Source organism: Hemicordylus capensis, chromosome 2 (assembly GCF_027244095.1).
Source record: "Hemicordylus capensis ecotype Gifberg chromosome 2, rHemCap1.1.pri, whole genome shotgun sequence".
In the NCBI taxonomy this organism is placed as follows: Eukaryota; Metazoa; Chordata; class Lepidosauria; order Squamata; family Cordylidae; genus Hemicordylus; species Hemicordylus capensis.
The window spans coordinates 236,963,193-236,985,001 of NC_069658.1; the positions used below are offsets into that span (position 1 = coordinate 236,963,193).

Here is a 21,809-nt window from a genome sequence, read left to right on the forward strand (position 1 = left end):
CACCCCCATGCCGAAACAAAACCACCCCAAGTCCGGGGGACTGGGCCCGCTGGCAGCCCAAGGTGAGGCTGAGAGCAGCACCCCCCCCCACTAGAGCCCGTTATTGAAACGGGCTTAAAAATACTAGTTACTTATAAAGCCCTAAACGGCTTAGGCCCTGGATATTTAAGAGAGCGTCTTCTTCGCTATGAGCCCCACCGCCCATTGAGGTCACTTGAGGAGGTCTGTCTCCAGCTGCCACCAACTCGTTTGGTGGCTACACAGAGACGGGCCTTCTCGGCTGCTGCCCCGAGATTGTGGAATGCGCTCCCTGCTGAGATACGATCCTCCCCATCTCTGGCAATTTTAAAATAACACCTGAAAACCCATCTTTTCACCCAGGCTTTCTCAGCTTTTTAAAACTTGTTTTTAAATGGTTCTGATTATTTAATTGTTGTTTTATGATGTTTTTAATGATTAATCATTGTTTATGCTTTATAATTTTTGTTTTAATTATTAACTGATTTTAATGGTGTTTTAATGTAAACCACCCTGAGCCTTTTGGAAGGGCGGTATAAAAGGTTTTTTTTAATAATAATAAAAAGAAATAATAAATAAATAAAAATAGCGCTGAGAGAGGCTCTTGCCTGAAACCTTCAGGAGTTGTTGCTGCCTGTCAGAGAATACTGAGGGACATGGATCAATAGCCTGATATTCCCATAGAAGTGGCTATGGACTAAACTGCACTCACTGACCTGCCAGTCTTTCCCATTCAAGCCTTCTCCTTTCTCAGAAAAAAAAGTTTCCAAAATCACTCTCCCCCTTATCATCTCACCCTCAGTCATTTTCTGCCAGTCCTACCTGGACATTTTTCACATGGGGCTTTTAAAGCCCTTTAACTCGCCTCTCCTCCCTGCGAGTTATCGGGGAGCAGTTCACACACAATTCGGGGTTTTCACAGCGTGTGTCCCAATTTATATCCGGGGTTAAAAAATTTGTATCGGTTTTGGGGAACAACTTCGTGTTCACAGTAAAGCCTCCTAGTAAACCCGAAGTGAAGCCTGTTATGCGTAAAAGTCCCTGGAGATGCCAGGGTTTGAAACTGGAGATGTCAGGGTGGGTAGCTGGGAGTGAACTATGGGCCACGACATAGAACAGGTGAGGTTGTATAAATATCTTCTGAGTTGTCTTCCAGATCTCTGGCTCCTGGAGGGCCCAGACTGCCCATTTCACGTCAACTGTCCAAAGCAGTGTAGCAGCAATTCTTAGATTCCATTTTTCAAATGGAGGAATGTTTATTCCTTCTGCCTTTAGGGTGTTTCAGGGTAGGGTCGTTGCTCAGTTGTTGTATGCCCTCTCACCACTCCTATTAGGTTTTGTTTGTTTGTTTTTAAGGTAAGCAGGTTTCCTCCCTTTTCTTTGTAAAGGGGGATCCTCACCAGATTCTCCTTTACATCCATGCCCCCTTGAACCTCCGAACCAGTTCTGAACTGGTTCAACACTTGGAACAAACTGGGAGTCGGTTCAACTTGAACCAGCTCATCCTCCAGCAGTCCAGTTTGAGTTCGGCTCAAACTCGAATTGAACAGCCTAAATCAGCTCCATGCACACACCTGGTATCCCCAGTGCTGCTCTCCATATGGATTAAAGGTCAGTCTCATTAGAGGCGCAAGTCTGGTTAAATAAGAGCAATTTCTGACTTAAACTAATGTTTTGCCCTATGGGTCTGGCCCCTTTTAACCCTGGTCAACAGCTTCCATGCAGGCTGGATGAGAACTTTAGAGGAGAAACTCCAGAGCTGCGGACTCTCTCCCCCAGTCCAGCTGTTTCTGGGTTATTCTAAGGCAAAAGAGACCATAAAAGAATGCAGTGGGATATGGACTTGCAAAGGGACAGGAGTCTCGCCATATATAATGAGAGCCAACGTGGTGTAGTGGTTAGAGTGCTGGACTAGGACCGGGGAGACCCGAGTTCAAATCCCCATTCAGCCATGGTACTAGCTGGGTGACTCTGGGCCAGTCACTTCTCTCGCAGCCTAACCTACTTCACAGGGTTGTTGTGAAAGAGAAACTCAGTATGTAGTACAGTGCTCTGGGCTCCTTGGAGGAAGAGCGGGATATAAATGTAATAATAATAATAATAATAATAATATCCTCTAAGGCGTACCCGTGGCTAATCCCATGTGTGGCAGCTCTCGCGAGAGTTCACGAGCAGAAGCACCATGGTGATTGGGCAATGGAGATTCCATATGCAGATAGGGAGGAGGAGCCTGTGAGAGCAGAAGCACCATGGTGATTGGGCAGTGGGGATTCCATATGAAGACAGGGAGCCTGTGATGGTTAAGGTCAGTTGGAATGCAACTGTTACTGGTCGGAAAATGTTCTTGATTGTAGAGGAGAGGAATCTCTCTCTCTCTCTCTCTCTCTCTCTCTCTCTCTCTCTCTCTCTCTCTCTCTCTCTATATATATATATATATATATATATATATAAAAGGACAGTGGGCAAGGGTCTGCAAAGAGAGGGGTAGTGAGGGAGGAAAGAGCTCCTTCAGGAGAAGGGGGTTACCATTTGTGAATTAGATGAGGAAACAAGATGAACAAGATCTGTTAACTCAGGGAGGGAGAGGGCAGGGCCCAGTCAACCACTGCTGTTGTTTGGCTTCTGAGGCAATGGCGGAAGGAAGCAGGCAGGCAAGGGACGGGCACAGGCCTGTCAGCGGCCGGAGGGGAACGAGTGGCCATGGTGGTGGCGGCAGCGAGGAAGGGCCCAGTCAACCGCTGCTCTTGCTGCTCCTGTGAGGAGTGGGGCTCGGGTGGGGAGGTCTCTGGGGATAGGGGGCGGCAGCTTGGCCAATAGGTGCCAGCAATGCTGCAGCTGCGACCAAGAGAGTTGATGGGGATGGAGTAAAGGAATGGAGGAGTGATCAAGAGGGGTGAGGGGGGGTGAAAGCAACAGGATGGAGGAGGAGGAGCAGAAGTGCAGCTCAGGTGAGGGTGGAGAGATCTGTGAGGTGAGGGGGGCTGTGGCAGGGGGTGAGGGGAGCAATCAAGTACTAGCACGCAGATGCTAACTTCATGGGTTATGCTAGTAGTAAAGATTTCTCCCCGGGAAAATTCACAGGCAAGTCAGATACATTGTATACCTCTCTTCTTCTTTCAGACTCCAACACGGACATTACTCCTAACATTGCAAAATTTTGCTCCAGGGCCTGCTCCATTAGGAGTCAGATGGTTAAATTTGTAATTTGATTCCCTGGGGCAGCATTAATTTCTGAGAATTGATGTAGTGTATCTGTAATATTGTAAATGGATGTAATGTAAGCTATAAGTTGTATTGGTTTTTCTGTAATTTTGCATCCCAACCCCCCCCCCCCCGTTTCTGCTTCTGCTTCTGTTTGTGTTCTCGTCTTGGACTGTAATAAACGTAATCTGCATCTGAACTATGGCGCCATCTCCTAAGGGGAACATCTTACACAGCTTATATGTAGTCACCCATCCAAATGCAAACCAAGGCAGCCCCTGATGAGCGGAATGGACAATTAATGCTTTCTAGATAAAAATGCTTCTTAACATAAAAACAACTGTCCTTATTCATTGTATACATTTCTGATGCCACACCAACTCTCCTCCCATAGAGGAGGATTGCCAATGTCCCATTGTTGGAATCAGAACTGTGTGTACACTGAACAAGAACAGATCTGGACCCCGCATTTGAAGAGGGATGTTGATGTTGATGAACTGGAATGGATACAGAGGAGGGCAACCAAAATGGTGAAGAGCCTGCACACCAAGTCCTATGAAGGACAGTTAAAGGAGCTGGGTATGTGTAGCTTGCAGAAGAGAAGACTAAAGATGGTTGTCTGAACAGCTCCCATAGAAGAAGGATCACACCTGTTCTCTGTTGCTCCTGAGGGCAGGACTGGTACATAGGAACCTAGGAAGCTGCCATATACTGAGTCAGACCATTGGTCTATCTAGCTCAGTATTGTCTACCCAGACTGGCAGTGGCTTCTCCAAGGTTGCAGGCAGGAATCTCTCTCAGCCCTATCTTGGAGATGCTGCCAGGGAGGGAAATTGGAGCCTAGATGTTCTTCCCAGAGCGGCTCCATCCCTAAGGGGAATATCTTACAGTGCTCACACTTCTAGTCTCCCATTCATATGCAACCAGGGCAGACCCTGCTTAGCTAAGGGGACAAGTCATGCTTGCTACCACAAGACCAGCTCTCCTCTCTACTAATAGCTTGGAATGGCAAGGAAGTGGGTTTAAGCTAGACATTAAGAAGGATGTCTTCACTGTAAAAGTGTTTGACAGTGGAACAGTCTGCCTTGCGCAGTGAGGGGCTCTCCTTGGCCGGAGGTTTCCAAACAGGAACTGGACAGGCATCTGTCAGGGATGCTGTAGCAGTTCCTTGCACTGAGCAAGGGTTGGGCTAGGAGACCTGGAGCAGGGACCCTTCCAACTCTTAAGATTAATCCTAAAAGGTATTCCTTTGCTGACTCATTGGAGTCACTTCAGCGGCTGCATGTGGCGGTGCTGGTGTTCTCTGGCAAAAGGCCAAGCAAGCTTGGCCAGGATTCCAAACCGAACCCCATCTGAGAAACTGACCTCGAATGGGATGCAGCTGAAGACATCCCTGTCCGATACAATGTTTCTGATCAGGCTCTTGTTCTCTGCTCCGTATTCGAGGGTGACACTCAGCGTGACCGACTCATTCAGGTGGCTCAGCTGCACACAGACCTTCTCCGGAGTCTCCGTGTGGATCAAGAAGGGCACCAACACCAAGTACTGTCTGGAAAGAGGGAAGGCACCCAGTCAGAGGATTAGAAAGAACTCTGAATGTGGTAGCAAGGGTTAACAAACATGGTCCTTCAGATGTTGTTGGACTACAACTCCCATCATCCCCAGCCACAATGGCCAAACACACACCATTGCGGCTAGGGATAATGGGAGATGTTGTCCAACAGCATCTGGGGACCCATGTTTGAGAACCTTTGCATTATAGGGAACTACAACCTATATATCTCTACTTAGTATCTAAGATATTGATGTATTTATTTATTGTTAAATTTGTATACCGCCTTTCATTAAACAATCCCAAGGCAGTTTTCAGCAAAAATTTAAACACAAAATGGTTAAAAAGACACAATTAAAATATTAAGTGAGAAATATTAAACAAATCTGATTAAAAATTTAAAACAAAAGCATAAAAGCAGTACAGAGTATAAAGAGCAGCAGCAGAGAATCAAATAAATGCCTGGGCAAAAAGCCAAGACTTTACACTCTTTCTAAAAGCTGTGATGGAGACCGAGGAGCGAATAGCCACTGGGAGAGCATTCCAGAGTCTGGGGGCAGCAACAGAGAAGGCCCTGTCCCGCGTGCACGACAACCGAGCCTCCCTCATTATCGGCACCCGGAGCAGAGCCCCCTCAGATGACCTCATCAAACGGGCAGTAACCCTTGGGAGCAGGCGGTCCCTTAGGTATCCCGGGCCCAAACCGTTAAGGGCTTTAAAGGTCAAAACCAGCCCCTTGAATTAGACCCGGAAACAAACTGGTAGCCAGTGCAGCTCTTTCAAAATGGGTGTGATGTGCTCCCACCAGGCAGCTCCAGATAAAACCCTAGCTGCTGCATTTTGCACTAGCTGCAGTTTCCGGATATTCTTCAAGGGCAGCCCCACGTTGAGCGTGTTACAGTAATCCAGCCATGACATGACTAAGGCATGGGTAACTGTGGCCAGATCTGCCTTCTCAAGAAAGGGACGCAGCTGGCGCACTAGCCGAAACCGTGCAAAGGCACCCCTGGCCACCGCCTCCACCTGAGCTTCCAAAAGCAGAGCCGAGTCCAGTAGTAGCCCCAAGCTGCGTACTTGCTCCTTCAAGGGGAGTGCAACCCCATCCAGAACTGGTAAAATCTCCTCATCCCAATTGGCTATCCTACTGACCAACATTACTTCCATCTTGTCCGGATTCAATTTCAGTTTATTAGCCCATATCCAATCCATCACGGCCTCCAGCCCCCGATTCAGGACATCCACCACCTCCCTAGGATCAGGTGACAAGGTTCAGCTTAGCCATTACGATTAAAAGCCCTCACTGGACCCCCCTCCTCTTCAGTAGCTGATATTCAGAGGTATACTGCTCCTGAACCTGGAGGCTCAGTTCAGCTACTATGGCTAATAGCCATTAACAGACCTCTCCTCCTACATGGAGCCATCTAAAACCCTTTCAAAGCCATTGAAGCCAGTGGCTAGCACCACATCTTGTGGCAGCAAGTTCCAAAGGATATGTATGCATTGTGTGAAGAACTGCTTTCTTCTCTCTGTCCTGCATCTACTGCCAATTGGTTTCATTGGATGAAGCTGAATTCTAGTATTATGAGAAAAGGGGAAGGAGGGAGAGAATCTCTATCCATCTTCTCCACCCCATGCACAGTGGAACTGAAGTTCTAAAATCAGAGCATTTGAGAACTGAAAGGGACCTTGGAGGTCTTCTAGTCTAATCAGGAGAGCCAGCGTGCTGTAGTGGTTAGAGTGCTAGACTAGGACCAGGGAGACCCGAGTTCAAATCCCCATTCAGCCATGAAACTAGCTGGGTGACTCTGGGCCAGTCACTTCTCTCTCAGCCTACTTCACAGGGTTGTTGTGAGGAGAAACTTAAGTATGTAGTACACCACTCTGGGCTCCTTGAGGAAGAACGGGATATAAAATGTAATATATAAATAAATAAACAAACCCTTCTGCTCTGTGCAGGACACTGTGCTTCAAAAGCTTGTCTGAGAGCAGAGGAGAGCTGGTCTTGTGGTAGCAAGCATGACTTGTTCCCTTAGCTAAGCAGGGTGTGCCCTGGTTGCATATGAATGGGAGACTTTATGTGTGAGCACTGTAAGATATTTCCCTCAGAAGAAACATGGGAAGAGCAGGTTTCAAGTTTCCTCCCTGGCTTCTCCAAGATAGGGCTTAGAGAGATTCCTGCCTGCAACCTTGGAGAAGCCGCTGCCAGTCTGTGAAGACAAGACTGAGCTAGATAGACCAATGGTCTGACTCAGTATGTGGCAACTTCCTATGTTCCTATCCCTGACACATGGCTCTCCAGCCTCCAGGGAAAGAGCAGATACCACCATCTCCTCCAGTGGCCATCACAACATCTTGTGGCAGTGGGTTCCATAAGTAAAAGAAGTATGGTGCAAATTCACCTTCTGCAAAGCGGTGTGGAGAGAGCCACATTCTAAGCCACCCTCTAAGCGCCACATTCCAAAGCAAACGGGCAGAACCAAACCACACGGGGAGGGAGCAAGAAGAGAAAGGAAAGCCGCCCCCCCCCGCCCCTTCCAAGCAAGCCGCTTACGGTTCTGTGGTGGTGGGTGGCGAGGCCTCTCCTGGGAGGAGGCAGAGCAGCAGGAGAAAGATGGCGGGTCCCCCAAGTAACTGCGCCTTCCCCATGGTGCTAAGAGGGCAGCGAGCGAGCAGGAGAGTCAGGTAGACGGGTCGGTCCTGCCTCTTGCTGCTCTACTCTGGCCAGGCTTCCAGCCTCTTTATACTGGTTCTGTGTAAACAGATGAGCCAGAGGGGGAAAGGCTGGAGGCGGTATTGACCAAGAGGAGAAGCGGGAACCGCTGTGAGTCACAAGCCCACACAGCTGGTCCCCTGGCAAACCGCGAGGACGGGAAGAAAAGAGTGTGTGTGTTGGCACCGTCTAGGCAAGGCGCTGACCTGCATTTGAACCAACCTAAGTTGCAACAGCTGATTCCAGCACTTATGCCAGACTTCGATTGGCAGAGTGTCAGAGAGTCCCTTGAAAGCCAGCAGGAATGCCTCCAGCTGTTTCTTCCAGTGCACTGAGCTCTTTGGGGAAACTGGAGTGAGGGCGATTCCCCTCCATCCCAACCTTATGTTCGATCTTTATTTGAAATGGGTTTTAGACTGCACCGCCCGCCCAGGGATGACTTGAGTTGTAAGCCAACATGCATTGGGACACAGGAACAACATAGAAAGCTGCTTCATACTGAGTCAGACCCTTGGTCCATCTAGCTCAGAATTGTCTGCACAAGACTGGCAGCGGCTTCTCCAAGGTTGCAGGCAGGAGTGTTTCACTCTCAGCTCTGTCTGGGAGATGCCAGGGAGGGAACTTGCAATCTTCTGCCCTTCCACTGAGTTATGGCCCCATCTCCTAAGGGGAGTACCTTACGGTGCTCACACATCTCCCATTCAAATGCAAACCAGGATGGACGCTGCTGAGCAAAGGAGACAATTCATGCTAGTACATAATCATTCAGGGTTTCTTAACCTTGGGCCCCCAGATGTTGTTGAACTACAACTCCCATCATCCCCAGACATGGCCTTTGTGGCTGAGGATGATGGGAGTTGTAGTCCAAAACCATCTGGGGGCCCAAGGTTAAGAAACCCTGTAATAGTTCATTATGGTCAATGCCAAGTCAACATACACACTCAAAATATAAAACAGCATAAAAACAAAATCAAAACAGTAAAACTTGAAAACACCATATCAGTTTATACAAAAATTTCAGTTACAACTAAGTTGTTCCCGTCTCAGTTCACAGGCTGCTGCACAGAATCTTGCTGTCCCCGCTGTCCCCTATTTTTAAAAAATGGTTTGATCCAAATGGTACAAATGCCCCTGTAATAGGCACAGTTTAAGAGAACATATGAGACAGACTCATTGTCACCCGAGCCACATGGACACAACCGTTTCCTTAGCGGAATCCCCTTAAATCTGCCATGCAAAAACCGCGCCAGCGAAAAAGCTCTCCTCTGATTTAAGGTGGTCAGGTGGGTAAGGTATGCAGCTGGCTGGGGGTAGTTTGAAAAACCACCTAAAATACCACTGGTGGTAACCAGACTTCGATCCAATTGCTTCTCCATATCTGCCACACGCTGTTTGATAGTTTCTTTGGCAGCATCATGACCCAAAGCCAATAAATATTGCGGTGAGAAGCCCTATCTGCCTGAGACAATTCATGCTTGCTACCACAAGACCAGCTCTCCTCCTATATCCCTCACTACTGAGCATTGTGGCCAGAGATGATGGAGCTGCAGCTGGAGGCCCGCAGACAGAGACTCCTAATTTGGAACATAGAACATAGGGACATAGGAAGCTGCCATATACTGAGTTAGACCATTGGTCTATCTCGCTCAGTATTGTCTTCACAGACTGGCAGCAGCTTCTCCAAGGTTGCAGGCAGGAATCTCTCTCAGCCCTATCTTGGAGATGCTGCCAGGGAGGGAATTTGGAACCTAGATGCTCTTCCCAGAACAGGTCCATCCCCTAGCAGGAATATCTTACAGTGCTCACACATCTAGTCTCCCATTCATGTGCAACCAGGGCAGACCCTGCTTAGCTAAGGGGGCAAGTCATGCTTGCTACCACAAGACCAGCTCTCCTCTCTTCTGCCCCTTCTTCTATTTTGTCTATGTAAACTACTTTGATTTAAAAAAAAAAAAAAAACATTGTGGAAAAGTGGTATATACTGTGCAAAGCAATCCCAGGTTGCATGGATGCAAGCTGTGCAGCTTATGCAATCTACAGAAATAGTGTTACACAGGCGTGTCCCTATGATGTCCAATGGGCTTACTCTGACACTTTTTAGGGTTAGGCTTGCTGGCCAGAGGGGTCCCAGAGGTGGTGGCCAAACTCCCTGGCAGTCTAGGAGCAGATGAGGAGGAGACACAGGCCCACTGTGTGGGTGGAGCTCAGGGGTGTCACTATCTTGAAAGGGTTCAAAGAAACAGGGGGGCCCAGCTCCTGAGGGTCCACCCCTCCTTCTTTTCTTTATTCTCTCCCTCAGTGTCAAGGGCCGCCAGAGAGGGGGTGAACACAGGGCCCCTTCTCCCCTAGCTACACCCCTGGTGGAGATCCAGCGTCCACCTGCTTCGGGCGGCCAGCGGCCAGAGACCCTGCGGAGTTTCCCCGTGTGACCTGATGACATCAGTTGGCTGGAGGCTCGGGATGGAACAGACTAGATAGCAGGGAAGTGGGGAGACTGCGAGGCCAGGAGGAGGAACGGAAGGGCTAAGGTCAGGCGACACAGCCAGGAAAGGGAAGGAAATGGAGAGGACACGGAGGGTGGGCAAATAAAAGTTGCAGGTCAGCGGAAGAGGGTGGTCAAGCAAGGTGTCCAGCCTGCTCCTCCCTATTAAGCACTCAGAGGCTGATGAGGACGAGGCAGACCACTCAGAGGGAGAACAGGGTCAGTCCTCTGGGGAGAGGTCAGCTTTGAGGGCATAGGCGTAACGATAGGGGGGGCAGGGGGGGCACATGCCCCAGGCGCCATCTTCGTTGGTCACGTGGGGGGCGCCGCCATGACCCCCACCGATCCCCGAATTTTTTTTTTAATTTTTAATACAAATTTCGCCGGGAAGGGAGCACGTCGGCGCCCCCTCCCACGAGCGGTCCCTTCCGCACCCGCGCCCCCCCCCACTTCTTTCCTGGCTGGCCTGCCGGCGGGCGCCGCAACAAAACGGGCGCCTTTTGCTCACTGGCTGCTCTCAGCTTGCTGGCTGCAGTGTCGCTCTCAGGCTGATCAGCAGCAGGCGCCGTGCCAGCCAGAATTTAAGAAGAGTCCCTTAAGAGGCCCTCTAGTGGCTTGTTGCAACAACAAGTTGCCAGCGCCACCGGGTCTCTAGTGTACAGAATCACTTCTGCTTCCAGGCTGCTCCGTCTGTGGAGCTTCTCTCTCCGTTTCCTTGATGCGCTGCTGGGCTGCTGCTTAAATGCAATCATCGCTGCTTTTCTGATGCTTCCCTTCTGGCGGGGGGGGGGGGGGCGTGTGTGCTTTCCAGAAGGCGTGCTTGCCTTGGGACCCGGCTTTCGAGCCTGGGGAGAGGGGGCAATACGGAAGAGAAGTGTGTGTGTTGGTTCCCCCCCCGCCCCTTCCTCCACGCTGCTTCCCCTCTCGCCTTCCTTCTTCATTTTACTCTTATTTACTTTTGGATGGATGGACTGCGCTCCTTCCTAAGCCCTGTGTGTGTGTTGTGTGTGTGTGTTGGTTCCCCCCGCCCCTTCCTCCACGCTGCTTCCCCTCTCGCCTTCCTTCTTCATTTTACTCTTATTTACTTTTGGATGGATGGACTGCGCTCCTTCCTAAGCCCTGTGTGTGTGTTGTGTGTGTGTGTGTTGGTTCCCCCCGCCCCTTCCTCCACGCTGCTTCCCCTCTCGCCTTCCTTCTTCATTTTACTCTTATTTACTTTTGGATGGATGAGGGCTGCTCTCCTTCCTAAGCCCTGTGTGTGTGTGTGTGTGTGTGTTTGTTTGTGTCCCCCCACCCCCACTCCCCCCACGTTGCTTTCCCCAGGCGCTTTCTTTAGGGTTGCGCTCCTTCCTTAGCCCTGTATGTGTTTTTTTCCCGTCCCCTCTGCCCTGCCACTTCCCCCACGTTGCTTCAAGTCTGATGTTTGAAAAAAATTGCTTAGTTGGTTTTAAGTGCTTCTAGAGAATTCTAGGAGACTGGTTTCAGTGTTCATAGGCAGCATGCAGCATGAGTGCAACACACATGCACAGTTCTTGGACCTTCCCAGCTTTTGGTGAGCTAAAGTCTCTTTCTCCCTTTTTAAAAGGTTTGTTTGTACTATTCAATTTCTTAACACACGTTTGCCCTTTTGAAGAAAGATTGTTTCATGAGGGACATGCAGTGACCATTTCTGTGATTATGACTCCACTTTTTGCAGCAAATACCATCATGGATGTAGTTGGCATGAATCTCCAGGATACTATTGAAAACTATCTTAGAGATGTAAATGGCTTGATATTGTGAAATATTGGAGGGGGGCCCCCACATATCGCTTCAGTCAGAGTTGGCAGTCCTATATAGGTGTTTCCATTCGAACCCACAACCTTTTGCTCCCTAGGCAAGTTACTTCCCTGCTGTGCCATTAGGTGTGGCTTGTATTCCTTGTAAATCTAGGAGTAGGCAGTTGTGGGGTGTGTGTGTGTGTGTGTGTGTAGGATCTTGATTATGGAAGTTGGCTGAGTGTCAGGATGGGACAGGTGTCTTGTGTGTGTGCTGCAGTAGTATTTAGGAACATAGGAAGCTGCCATATACTGAGTCAGACCATTGGTCTATCTAGCTCAGTATTGTCTACCCAGTCTGGCAGCGGCTTCTCCAAGGTTGCAGGCAGGAGTCTCTTGCAGCCCTATCTTGGAGATGCTGCCATGGAGGGAACTTGGGACCTAGTTGCTCTTCCTAGAGTGGCTCCATCTCCTGAGGGGAATATCTTCCAGTGCTCACACTTCTAGTCTCCCATTCAAATGCAAACCAGGGTGGACCCTGCTTAGCTAAGGGGCGGCGGCGGGGCACGCACGGCAGGGGGGGCGCAATTTCAGTGCTTGCCCCGGGCGCCGTTTTCCCTAGTTACGCCTCTGTTTGAGGGTGAAAGAAACGCTGGAAGGTGAAGTCTAGGGTGAGGTCAAATGAGGCCCCACCCAGCAGCAAGAGTGGTGAGGCTGGACCTTCGCCGAGGCCTTGTCACCACACCAGGCGCGGGCCGTGAACGCGCCTCGGGGCGGGGGGGGGGCGGCAGGCAGCTTCTTTAAGGTAAACGGAGTTGGTGCTCCGTGCCGCTCAGCAGCCCCCGCGGCGAGGAATCGCCTCCGCCACTCACCTGGCTCCCGCGGAGGTGAGCCCCTGCCAGCGGCCAGGTAAGTGGCGGAGGCGATTCCCCGCCGCGGGGGCTGCTGGGTGGCATGGAGCACCGGCTCCGTTTCCACTTAAAGAAGCTGCCCGCCGTCCCCCTGGCGGCGCGTTCAGGGCCTGCGCCTGCACCACACCCCATCTGTGGTGTTTTTGTTTAATCCATTCCATGATCCAGGCCAGCTTTTGACTGGAGCTTTCGTTACTTGTATTCCAGCCCTGGAGCAGAGGCAGGGCGAACCAACAGCCAGCAGCAAGAGCGCTGAAGGCAGACTGCACTTGCCTCTCTCTGTACATACTATTTCATGGCTAAACTGTTCATATTCCTGATAATATTCCTGATCCCCCTCCACCGCCTTGTCCTTGCATACCACAACTCTTCCCCTTGGATTCCAGGCCATCATGTCCAATGTCCACAGCACTGCAGAAGCACGATTGTGCAAGCGTGTCTGGGGCTTGCTCAACAGAGCCAGCGTTGTCTTGGACTCCCGTAGCAGCACAGGAGGTGCAAAACGCCCTCGGAATGCTGCTCAGCATGCCAGCCAACTTGTATTAAGATATATTTCCGAAAGCTAACGTCGGGGTGGGGGGAAGGATCTAATTTTGAGTTTCACTGATTTCTCTAAAGCAGCTGCAAATAAAACATGCTGGAGCGTTCCCAGATGGCAGTTTTACTTTGCTTAACCACAGAAGTGCCAGTGTGCATTCACATATCGTCCAGCTTTACGTCAAACTCCCTGCGAGTTATCGGGGAGCACTCCATACATGATTCGGGTTTTTCTTTGCACATTGGAGCTTAGCCTAGTTTATGTGCGAGGTAAAAAAAATCCACTTTTTGCGTGGGTTTTTAAGGAAAATTCAAAATATTTGTAACTCGCAGTACTTCACCCCTCTTAATCCCACAGTAAAGCCTGCTGTCTGGGAAAGCTCTGGGTAACCACTGCACCCTCAAAGTGGAGGGGAAGAGAGAAAGTGCAAGCCCCTCTTTCTCCAGAAACCAGCTTAACACCAGTCTAAGTGCTTCCAGGGAACTTTCCAGACGGCACCTTGAAATTGCTTCACAACGTATAGGCCTGCTATCCGTTCGTATGGTCTGGGTTTTATTATTATTTATTATTATTTCACATATTTTTATACCACCCAAAACCTACGTTTCTGGGCGGTTTACAACAAGATAAAAACAACATTAAAACATTAGTTAAAAACAAAAATAAGAAATTAAAAATTTAAAAACAAGAAATTTAAATTTAAAATTTTGACACTGTCTTGCATACGGAGACAGCAAGGTGCCCTTTGCACAGCCACAACCTGTTTTGGATCTTATCTTGAAGTTTCAAGCTTAATATGTTGTATGTGCATCGTGAAATAGCAGCTGGTTTTCTAGTTTTGAGAACAGTGTGCAGGCTTGCTGGGATTACTCAGAAGTAAATGATTTAGTCCAATGGGCTTCCTCCTAGGTCAGAATGCATAGGATTGCAGCTGTAGAAGTGTGGCTTGCTTTTAGAGGTGTGTGTGTCAATTGCCAATTTTTATTTTTTGCACGAGGGACAGCCGTCAGTCACCTGCCCCCTCGTCCTCTTCTCCCTCAAGGAAGTGCCCTTTGTATGGAAGATTCAGGGATGGGGGGTTGCTTACTCTCCTCCTTTCTCTGATAGGAACATAGGAAGCTGCAATATACTGAGTCAGACCTTTGGTCTATCTAGCTCAGAATTGTCTACACAGACTGGCAGCAGCTTCTCCAAGGTTGCAGTCAGGAACCTCTCTAGCCCTATCTTGGAGATGCCAGGGAGGGAACTTGGAAACTTCTCTTCTCAGAGCGGCTCCATTCCCTGAGGGGAATATCTTACAGTGCTTACAAACTTCTAGTCTCCCTTTTATATGCAACCAGGGCAGATCCTGCTTAGCTAAGGGGACAAGTCATGCTTGCTACCACAAGACCAGCTCTCTTCCTCTAGACCCTCGCTTCCCCTCAAAGCCTCAGCAAGGGAGGAAGTGGTGTAAAATCCGAAGCAGCTACCTCTAACGGGCTTCAAAACGTTTGGGCTAGCTGTCAGATTTTATCCCACTTCCTCCCACACAGTCTGGAAAGCACCCAGGAAAGACAGCATGTTCTGCCAAATCCACACTTGGGCAATTATCTCTGAAAGATAGCGGGGGTGTCCTTAGGGTAGGGCGAGCGGGGTGTCCTTAGGGTAGGGTGAGCAGGGCGACTGCCCCCAGGCCCTGCTCTTTTAATCCCCATGAAAATTAACTGGAAGGGGCCCCCCACATCGGCTGATTTCCCCCAGGCCCTGTTCCCTGCCAGGCCTCCCTAAGCACAGCCCTGGAAGATAGTTCTGCCTTCACTTATTCTCTGGAAATAGCCTGAATAGAAGGCCAAGCAGATGTGAAAGGTTAGCTTTTTGATTCAAAGATCTGTCAACAAAGAGTACAATTATTTACCCACTACACTTTCCCTTGCTTTGCAATCTGTACTGACAACGTTGGAAGGCTACTCTGGGAAGAGCAGACACAGCTGAGAAGGCGAGGAAGCCTTTCTAAACATCTAGCCTTTTCCCCCTTCAAACAAACTAACAGGAAGAGGGGAGTTTTGCAGGGGCTGTTTCTCTTTAAGGGGTAGGTCTTAGTCTCTCTATCTCTCTGTGTGTTACTTGTTAGGGTTAAGATATCACAGGGCTAGGAGTTCTTAGGGTTACCTAAAGGCAGTGTTTACTTAGAGGTGGGGGTGGAGTCAGCTAGGGCTGGGAGAGGCCCCACATTCCTTTCCTTTGATTCACATCCTGTGTGACAGTTGGAAGCAGAGGCGTAATGATGGGGGGGGCAGGCAGGGCACGTGCCCTGGGCGCCACTCGGGAGGGGGCGCAATTTGCTGCCATGACCCCCCCACCAAATTGTCGCGCCAACGCGGCGCCCCCCCCCCATGAATGCTTGGCTCCGAGTCCGGCTGGCCGCCTCTCGCTGCCTGTGCATGAAGCAGTTAGCCCGGCTGGCGCAGATGAGTTCACCACCACCCCGCTTGACTGGGCCGGGCCAGGCGCCCCTCGCTGCCTGCAGCATTGTTGGCTGCATGATGACCTCCTCCGTACTCCCCGCCCCCCACTCGCGGGCATGCGCGAGTTGATCTGCTGACGCACGTGCTCCTTTGAGAGTGAGGGAGGCTACGAGAGAGCGAGGAGCGTCGGTGTTGCTGCTGCTGGCTGTGTGTGGCTCCCGCCTAGGATCTGCTTTGGACTCACTCCCTCGAGGCACAGATTTCAGCACACCACCACCATCTTCATCAAAAATTGTGCAATAAAGTCAGACACAGGAGGATCAAGGTGTGTGTTTTATTATTATTATTATTATTATTATTATTATTAAATTAATGTTTGAATTTTTTAAAATAGCGGGCATGGTGGGCTTGCTTAGAGACAGAGCTGCCTTCTTCTTGGCTTAGGCCCGGGCGTGGGTGGCGGTGGCCGGGGGTGGGTGGACGGCAGCGGCTGGGCTGGATGGTGGGTGCAGCCTCCCACTCCACCCCAGATGGTGGGTGCAGCCTCCCACTCCACCCCAGATGGTGGGTGCAGCCTCCCACTCCACCCCGAAAAAGTGGCGGCGGCGCTGTGCCTGGGCAGCGGGCAGAGAGCGGCAGCCTCCCTCCCCCTCCCTTGTTTCCCGCTAGCCGGTGCCAGTCGTTGGGCGGGTGGCTGGTTGCAGGGCGGCCATTTAAGCCCCTGAGCAGCGAGGAAGCTTCCCTCGGAGCCGCTGCCTGTACCTGCCGGCTGCTTGGATTGGGCTGTGTTAACTTTGGCATGTCGTTTGTGTGTGTGCCGTGTGCCACGATGAGAGCAGCTCTCTCCTCCTCGCCTCCACATACCACGGGGGTGGCTGGGCGCGGGGCGGGTCATTGTTTAAGTGTAACTGCAGGGTATGTTGTTTTGGTTTGTGTGTGAGAGAGCTCTCCTCCTCCCCACGCCATTGGTGGTGCAGTGGTAAAACTGCCGCCCTGTAACCAGAAGCTTACGAGTTCGATCCTGACCAGGGGCTCAAGGCTGACTCAGCCTTCCATCCTTCCGAGGTCGGTAAAATGAGTACCCAGAATGTTGGGGGGCAATATGCTAAATCATTGTAAACCGCTTAGAGAGCTCCGGCTATAGAGCGGTATATAAATGTAAGTGCTATTGCTATTGCTATTGTTCAAGCCCCTGCTGCCCTGGCCCCTGCGCTGCCAAGCCAGCCACGAGGACTGCTGAGGGAGGGGGTGCTTGCCTGCTGCTGGGCGGGAGAAAGTTCCCAGCCCAGCAGCAGGCAAGCATTTGTGTCCCCTCAGCAAAGGGAGCCGAGCCTCAGCCTGAGCCTAGCTGGAGATTGTTTTGGTGTAGAGCTCTGGAACAGCGGGAGGTGAGAGTGGGGCAGGTTCCTCTCCAGGGGGCTGGTGGAGACTTTCCACTAAGAGGCGGCTTGTAGAAGTGCAAAGGAGCCGCTGAAAAGCTGCTTACTTCCAAACTTCCTGTTGAAGAGGTGGGGCGGGGTGACAAGAGCCAGAACTGCGATGAGATGCTTCTGCATTTGAACCCGCTCTTCCCCTTGCCGCAATCTTTCTTTCTCACACAAGCGTCATAGGCTTAAGATTGCTTACTAAATAAACATTAGCCGGGATCGTCAAATGTGATCCAGAGGAACACTTTGTTGTTTTAGCTCGGTAAGTCAATTAGCGGGGATAGGTGGTGGCAAAAGTCATTTCCGATTTTTGTTTGTTTTCCTGTGTTCGTAATTATAAGACAATTGTCATGTGTAGAGAGGAAGACTCTCTCTGTGGAGATTGAGAGGAAATAGTAGTAGCCAGTTTGTGTGTTCGTCAACGTTGGCAATGGCATCATTGTGTTTGTAACTTGAGCAATAACATGCTCTCACTACCAGCGTGGTGGTTGCTCCTTCTCCCTATCTCGCTCTTTCTCTCTCTTTCCCAAGCCAAGCCTCAAGTCCTCCGTTTCCCTCCTTACTCCTTCTGTTCTCTCTTTTATTTTCAATAAAAATTGAAAATTACAGACCATGGATCGGGCAAAATAATTGCACTTATTCTAAAGTATTGCAAACCTCGTTCCATTAACTTCAGTTACACTAAAACTATCAGCTTCCCGGGATGGATGGAACTGAGATACTATCCTCTCCCCACCCACACCCTCCAAAACCTCTCAGGTTTTACAAAAGCAATTTAGTAGGGCTCTGATTGGTAAATTAAGCAGCTATGGGATCATTTCTTGCCATGTTAGGGGGAAACTAAGCTTGTGTTTGCTTATTCGATAAATGTGACATTTTCTTCAAAATAGCAGTCTTTTTAATTCAATCAAAATTGAATTTTTGATCAAGTATGCGACAAAGTCTGCCTTTGGTCCCAGATGTGTTTTTCTTTCTCTTAGTCTGCTGCAAACAGGACTTGTGTTTTTATGGGGGTTTTGAGGTTATTAAAAAAAAAAAAAGAGTAGCTTCTCTGATTCTTTGGGCATAATTTTATTATCTACAAGTAGAGAAAGGACTAGAAAAAATATATTAGGTGGCACACAGGAAGGATAAAGTGCATTTGGGGGAATACGAACTTTGTCCCATGTGTTACCAGAAAGAAAAACAACAGTATAGTTCTCATTCATCATGCTCCCATCCTAAACATCAGTAGAACTGAGCCCATAGGGAAATGTTCTGTTTATTGATGTGTTATAGATGAATTGATTATAATAAATAAAATACTCTTGAGTATATTAAAAGTGCCTTTTCTTCATAGTTAACACAAGGAACATGGGGGGATTGAATTGTCTGGAAGGTGCTTGGCCCTCACCCATGCCTACAAGAGATCATAATTTCTGTGGATAAACTGTTTCTTTTCAAACTCCTTTTATTCTATCCTGGGGTAGGGGAACAGTTTATTTGTGGATTGCCACATATTGGCAGCAGATGGCACTGAGAATATCACACATCTTTGTACCTAGTGTTGATTTCTCCTTTTGTTTATTGCAGTAATTTGTACTTTAAACCGGAATTATATGATATGATCTGGAAAAGATGCCTGTCAGATGTTTGGACGGGAGGGGGCGAGGGGTGGGGGGCGCAATTTCAGTGCTTGCCCTAGGCACCATTTTCCCTAGTTACGCCTCTGCTGTTCTCCTGCTCCAAAGGCAGAAGGGAGCATGGCCCTTGGAGAGTCAAGCCTCTCCCTGTCGGCCCCCAACCGAACAAGAGGAGGGACCTCCCCCGCCAGGGGTCATAAGGGGTCATAAGAGGAGAACTGGCAGAGGAAGGGGGCAGCATTTGATTTTCTCTGCCCCGCTCTTTCTTGCACAAGGCAAGGAACCCCCCAAGCAGTGTTGCTTCCGCCGCGCCAGGCACAGAGGGCTCGGCTTGCAAGTGGCAGGAGAGCGGCGAGGAGCCAGATGGAGAGGCCGGCAGCAGTACAGGCGCCCCTCGGCACCCCCAATCTCTGCAAAAGAGAGCTGAAAGAGGCCCTTTCCTTTCCCGGCCGTGGGCACAGATCGGTGGGTTGGGGGCAGAAGCTTGCCTCCTAGCTGCTTTCGCCCACCAAGCGCAGCCTGGCAAGCCTCCTCCAGAACCCCGCCGACAGCCGCCCCGATCCCGAAGCTCCTGCTCTGCGGATTGCGCGCATCCAGTGCTCAGGCGCTCTGAGCTCCAGCTCAGGATCCGGGGCGGGGGGGGGGAGGTCCTCTACTCCCCCAAGTGACCCTAGACCCACATCCAACTCACCAGATTCCTTCTGGCGGACGGAAGGAAGTGGATCTCTCGGGTCACGGATCTCCCTTCCCCTCCCTAGGCTACTGCTCCTTTAACCCTTTGAGTCTCTCGCCCAAAAAACCCGCGAAGACGCAGGGAGCAGGCACGATGAGGCAGGCCCAGGGGAGGAAATGCCCAGCATAAGAGCCTTTCCCTTCTACAGTACAGGGCGCTGACTTTCCAAGCAGCGGGGTTCAACAGAGCAGGGGTTCTCCAGCCAGCTTGGGTCCCCAGATGTTGCTGGACTACAACTTCCATCGTCCGGAGCGGAAACAGCCTTCAGTCATTGAGCTTGGGGATGATAGGAATTGTATTATTCCAACAGCATTTGGGGAGAAGCTGCAGTAAGTGGCTTTTCCCTCCCAAAAGAACGCTTGGAGAAAATGTCTCCCAGAGGGGTAGAGAGCAGCTGTGTCAGTCAGTGGCAGCAAAAGGATAACAAGAATTCAGCAGCACACTTATTTTATCCCCTTTGATGGGCTGCAGCTCCCATGCATGGACCGAGGATAGCATTTCTGGCTCCTGATGAAGCAGGCTCTAATCCACGGAAGCTTTTGCTGAAATAAACATTTTAGTCTTTGATGTGCCAATAATCTTGATTGCTTGTTGAGAAAGCACACGCTCCTCGTTGGCTTGCTAGAGAGATGCAATCTCAGGGTTAAAGTCAGCGAGCTTGGACTCCTAGAGGGGCACAGAGCCTGGGAAGGTTCAAGTCGTTCCCGGGTCCACCCCTCCTGCGTGAGCAGCGTCTATATAGCCTCTTTGCAGAGCTCCGGCGGTGAGCGCAAAACGCCTTGGGGAAGGGGCGTCCCAGGGATGGGAGGAGGGTGGACTGAGAGGAGGAAACGTAAGGCAGGAAAATGAGACTACAAAAAGCAAATATATTTGCTTTTTGTAGTCTCATTTCCTGCCTTACGTTTTCTCCATATATGTGTGTGTGTGTGTGTGTGTGTGTGTAGAATCTATTCAGTTCCGAGGACTCAAACGGAAATCAGATTGTGATCAAGTGGTGCATGTAAAGCAGAAGAATAAAATTCTAGCGTCTTTATGCATTCTTCTTCCACATTGTAATCTGCAGAAAGTTCCCCGTCTGTGTTAACTACAGACAATTCATCTCATAAGCGGAGGCTTTAAATATACAACCCCAAGCAGGAAGGAGGTCAGGAGGAGATCTTGGGGGATCACTGCTATGCTTTGTAGAGATGCATCAGGGAGAAACTCATTAGAGCAGGGCTGCTCCACGGGTCGACCCTTCTGCAGATGTTGGCCTACAACTCCCATAATCCCTAGCCATTGGCCACTGTGCCTGGGGTTTATGGGAGTTGTAGTCCAAAAACAGTTGTGGGGGCTAAGCTGAGCAGGCCTGCATTAGAGCCATCTTTAGCAAATGACTGGGCATAGGGGTGTGCACTGAATCATTTCTAGTGACTGGGTTCAAATTCGAACCAAACCCATCAGTCTGCCAACCGGTTCAGTCAAACCAACTGGCCGTCTGTTCCATTTGCTTGACCCGGTTTGACGGTCCAAGGGGCTATGCTTGTCAATCCAGTGAGCATTCCCCTTTACAAGCAGAGGGGAATCCTGCCTTTAGCAAAAGGGGTGGGGTGGGGCACAGGAGAGGGCATCTCAATGGCAGCACCGGTGGCGGCAGTGGCAACTTCTCTAAACCTTGGTGCTCCCCCTGCCTTAGAAGCCTTTTAAAGGCAGGATTCTCAGTGCCTGTTAAGGGGAATCCTCACCAGATTCCCGTTTACAAGCATAGCTCTTCAGACTGTTGAATTGGTCCATAACAGACTGGGCCTGGTTTGGTTTGAACTCTTAACTACTTGCCTATTTTTTTAGGCTGGTCTGGTTCGAATTTGATCTGGGTCGGTTCGACTGAAACCCAGTTGGATTCAAACCGGTTCAGCACACCCCTACCTGAGGATGCTTCCCCTGGAAGCATCCCTCCCCAGCTGAAAAACCCAGGCAAAATGCATGCAGCCTCTCTTTTGAAGCCAGCATCAAATATGAGACTGTACGAAATCCTTACAGCTTATATGGTGTGGACATTAAGATGGGCCCATTAACTTGCAATTTTCACGCCTTTTAGAACAGACGTGGAAATGGAAATCAGTCTTCACTCTCATCTTAGACTGAAGGCTTTTGAACTGCTGAATTATATATCTCCTGACTGCCGGAAGACTGTCCCCTTCCAGGTGCATAAGAATTCACCCTTTCTTGAAGTGTTGTTTTTGCACAAAATGCGATAACAATTGATGCCCCAAAGCAGCGCTTCCAAATAAGAAACTAGGGTTTATTATTTCTCATGCTTGAGGTACATTATGGGAGGAGAGCTGGTCTTGCGGTAAGTAAAGTTTGCTGTCAAGTCGATTTTGACTCCTGGCGCCCACAGAGCCCTGTGGCTTTCTTTGGTAGAATACAAGGAG

At 49.9% G+C, this 21,809-nt stretch overlaps 2 protein-coding genes across 8 annotated transcripts in view; one reads left to right on the forward strand and one right to left on the reverse strand.

Moving 5' to 3' along the window:
- LOC128348179 (alpha-2-macroglobulin-like) overlaps positions 1 to 7,475 on the reverse strand; it is a 93,072-nt gene extending 85,597 nt beyond the window's left edge. For all 3 annotated transcript variants that reach the window (XM_053303881.1, XM_053303880.1, XM_053303879.1), the window contains exons 1-2: positions 7,323 to 7,475; positions 4,585 to 4,768 (exon numbers count right to left, since the gene is read on the reverse strand). In XM_053303881.1, coding sequence (XP_053159856.1) covers positions 4,585 to 4,768; positions 7,323 to 7,417 — 279 coding nt within the window. In that variant the 5' untranslated portion in view covers positions 7,418 to 7,475. The remainder of the gene's footprint in view (positions 1 to 4,584; positions 4,769 to 7,322) is intronic.
- A 7,709-nt stretch (positions 7,476 to 15,184) lies between these two features.
- The window catches only part of LOC128348181 (gastrula zinc finger protein XlCGF57.1-like), a 32,957-nt gene continuing 26,332 nt past the window's right edge, over positions 15,185 to 21,809 (forward strand). Inside the window, exon 1 of one of the 5 annotated variants that reach the window (XM_053303886.1) lies at positions 15,185 to 15,938. The gene's annotated coding sequence lies outside the window, so the exon portion shown is untranslated. Of the gene's footprint in view, positions 15,939 to 18,750; positions 20,159 to 21,663; positions 21,728 to 21,809 lie in introns of those variants that run through there. The other 4 variants (XM_053303887.1, XM_053303890.1, XM_053303884.1 and 1 more) reach the window with 4 other exon arrangements.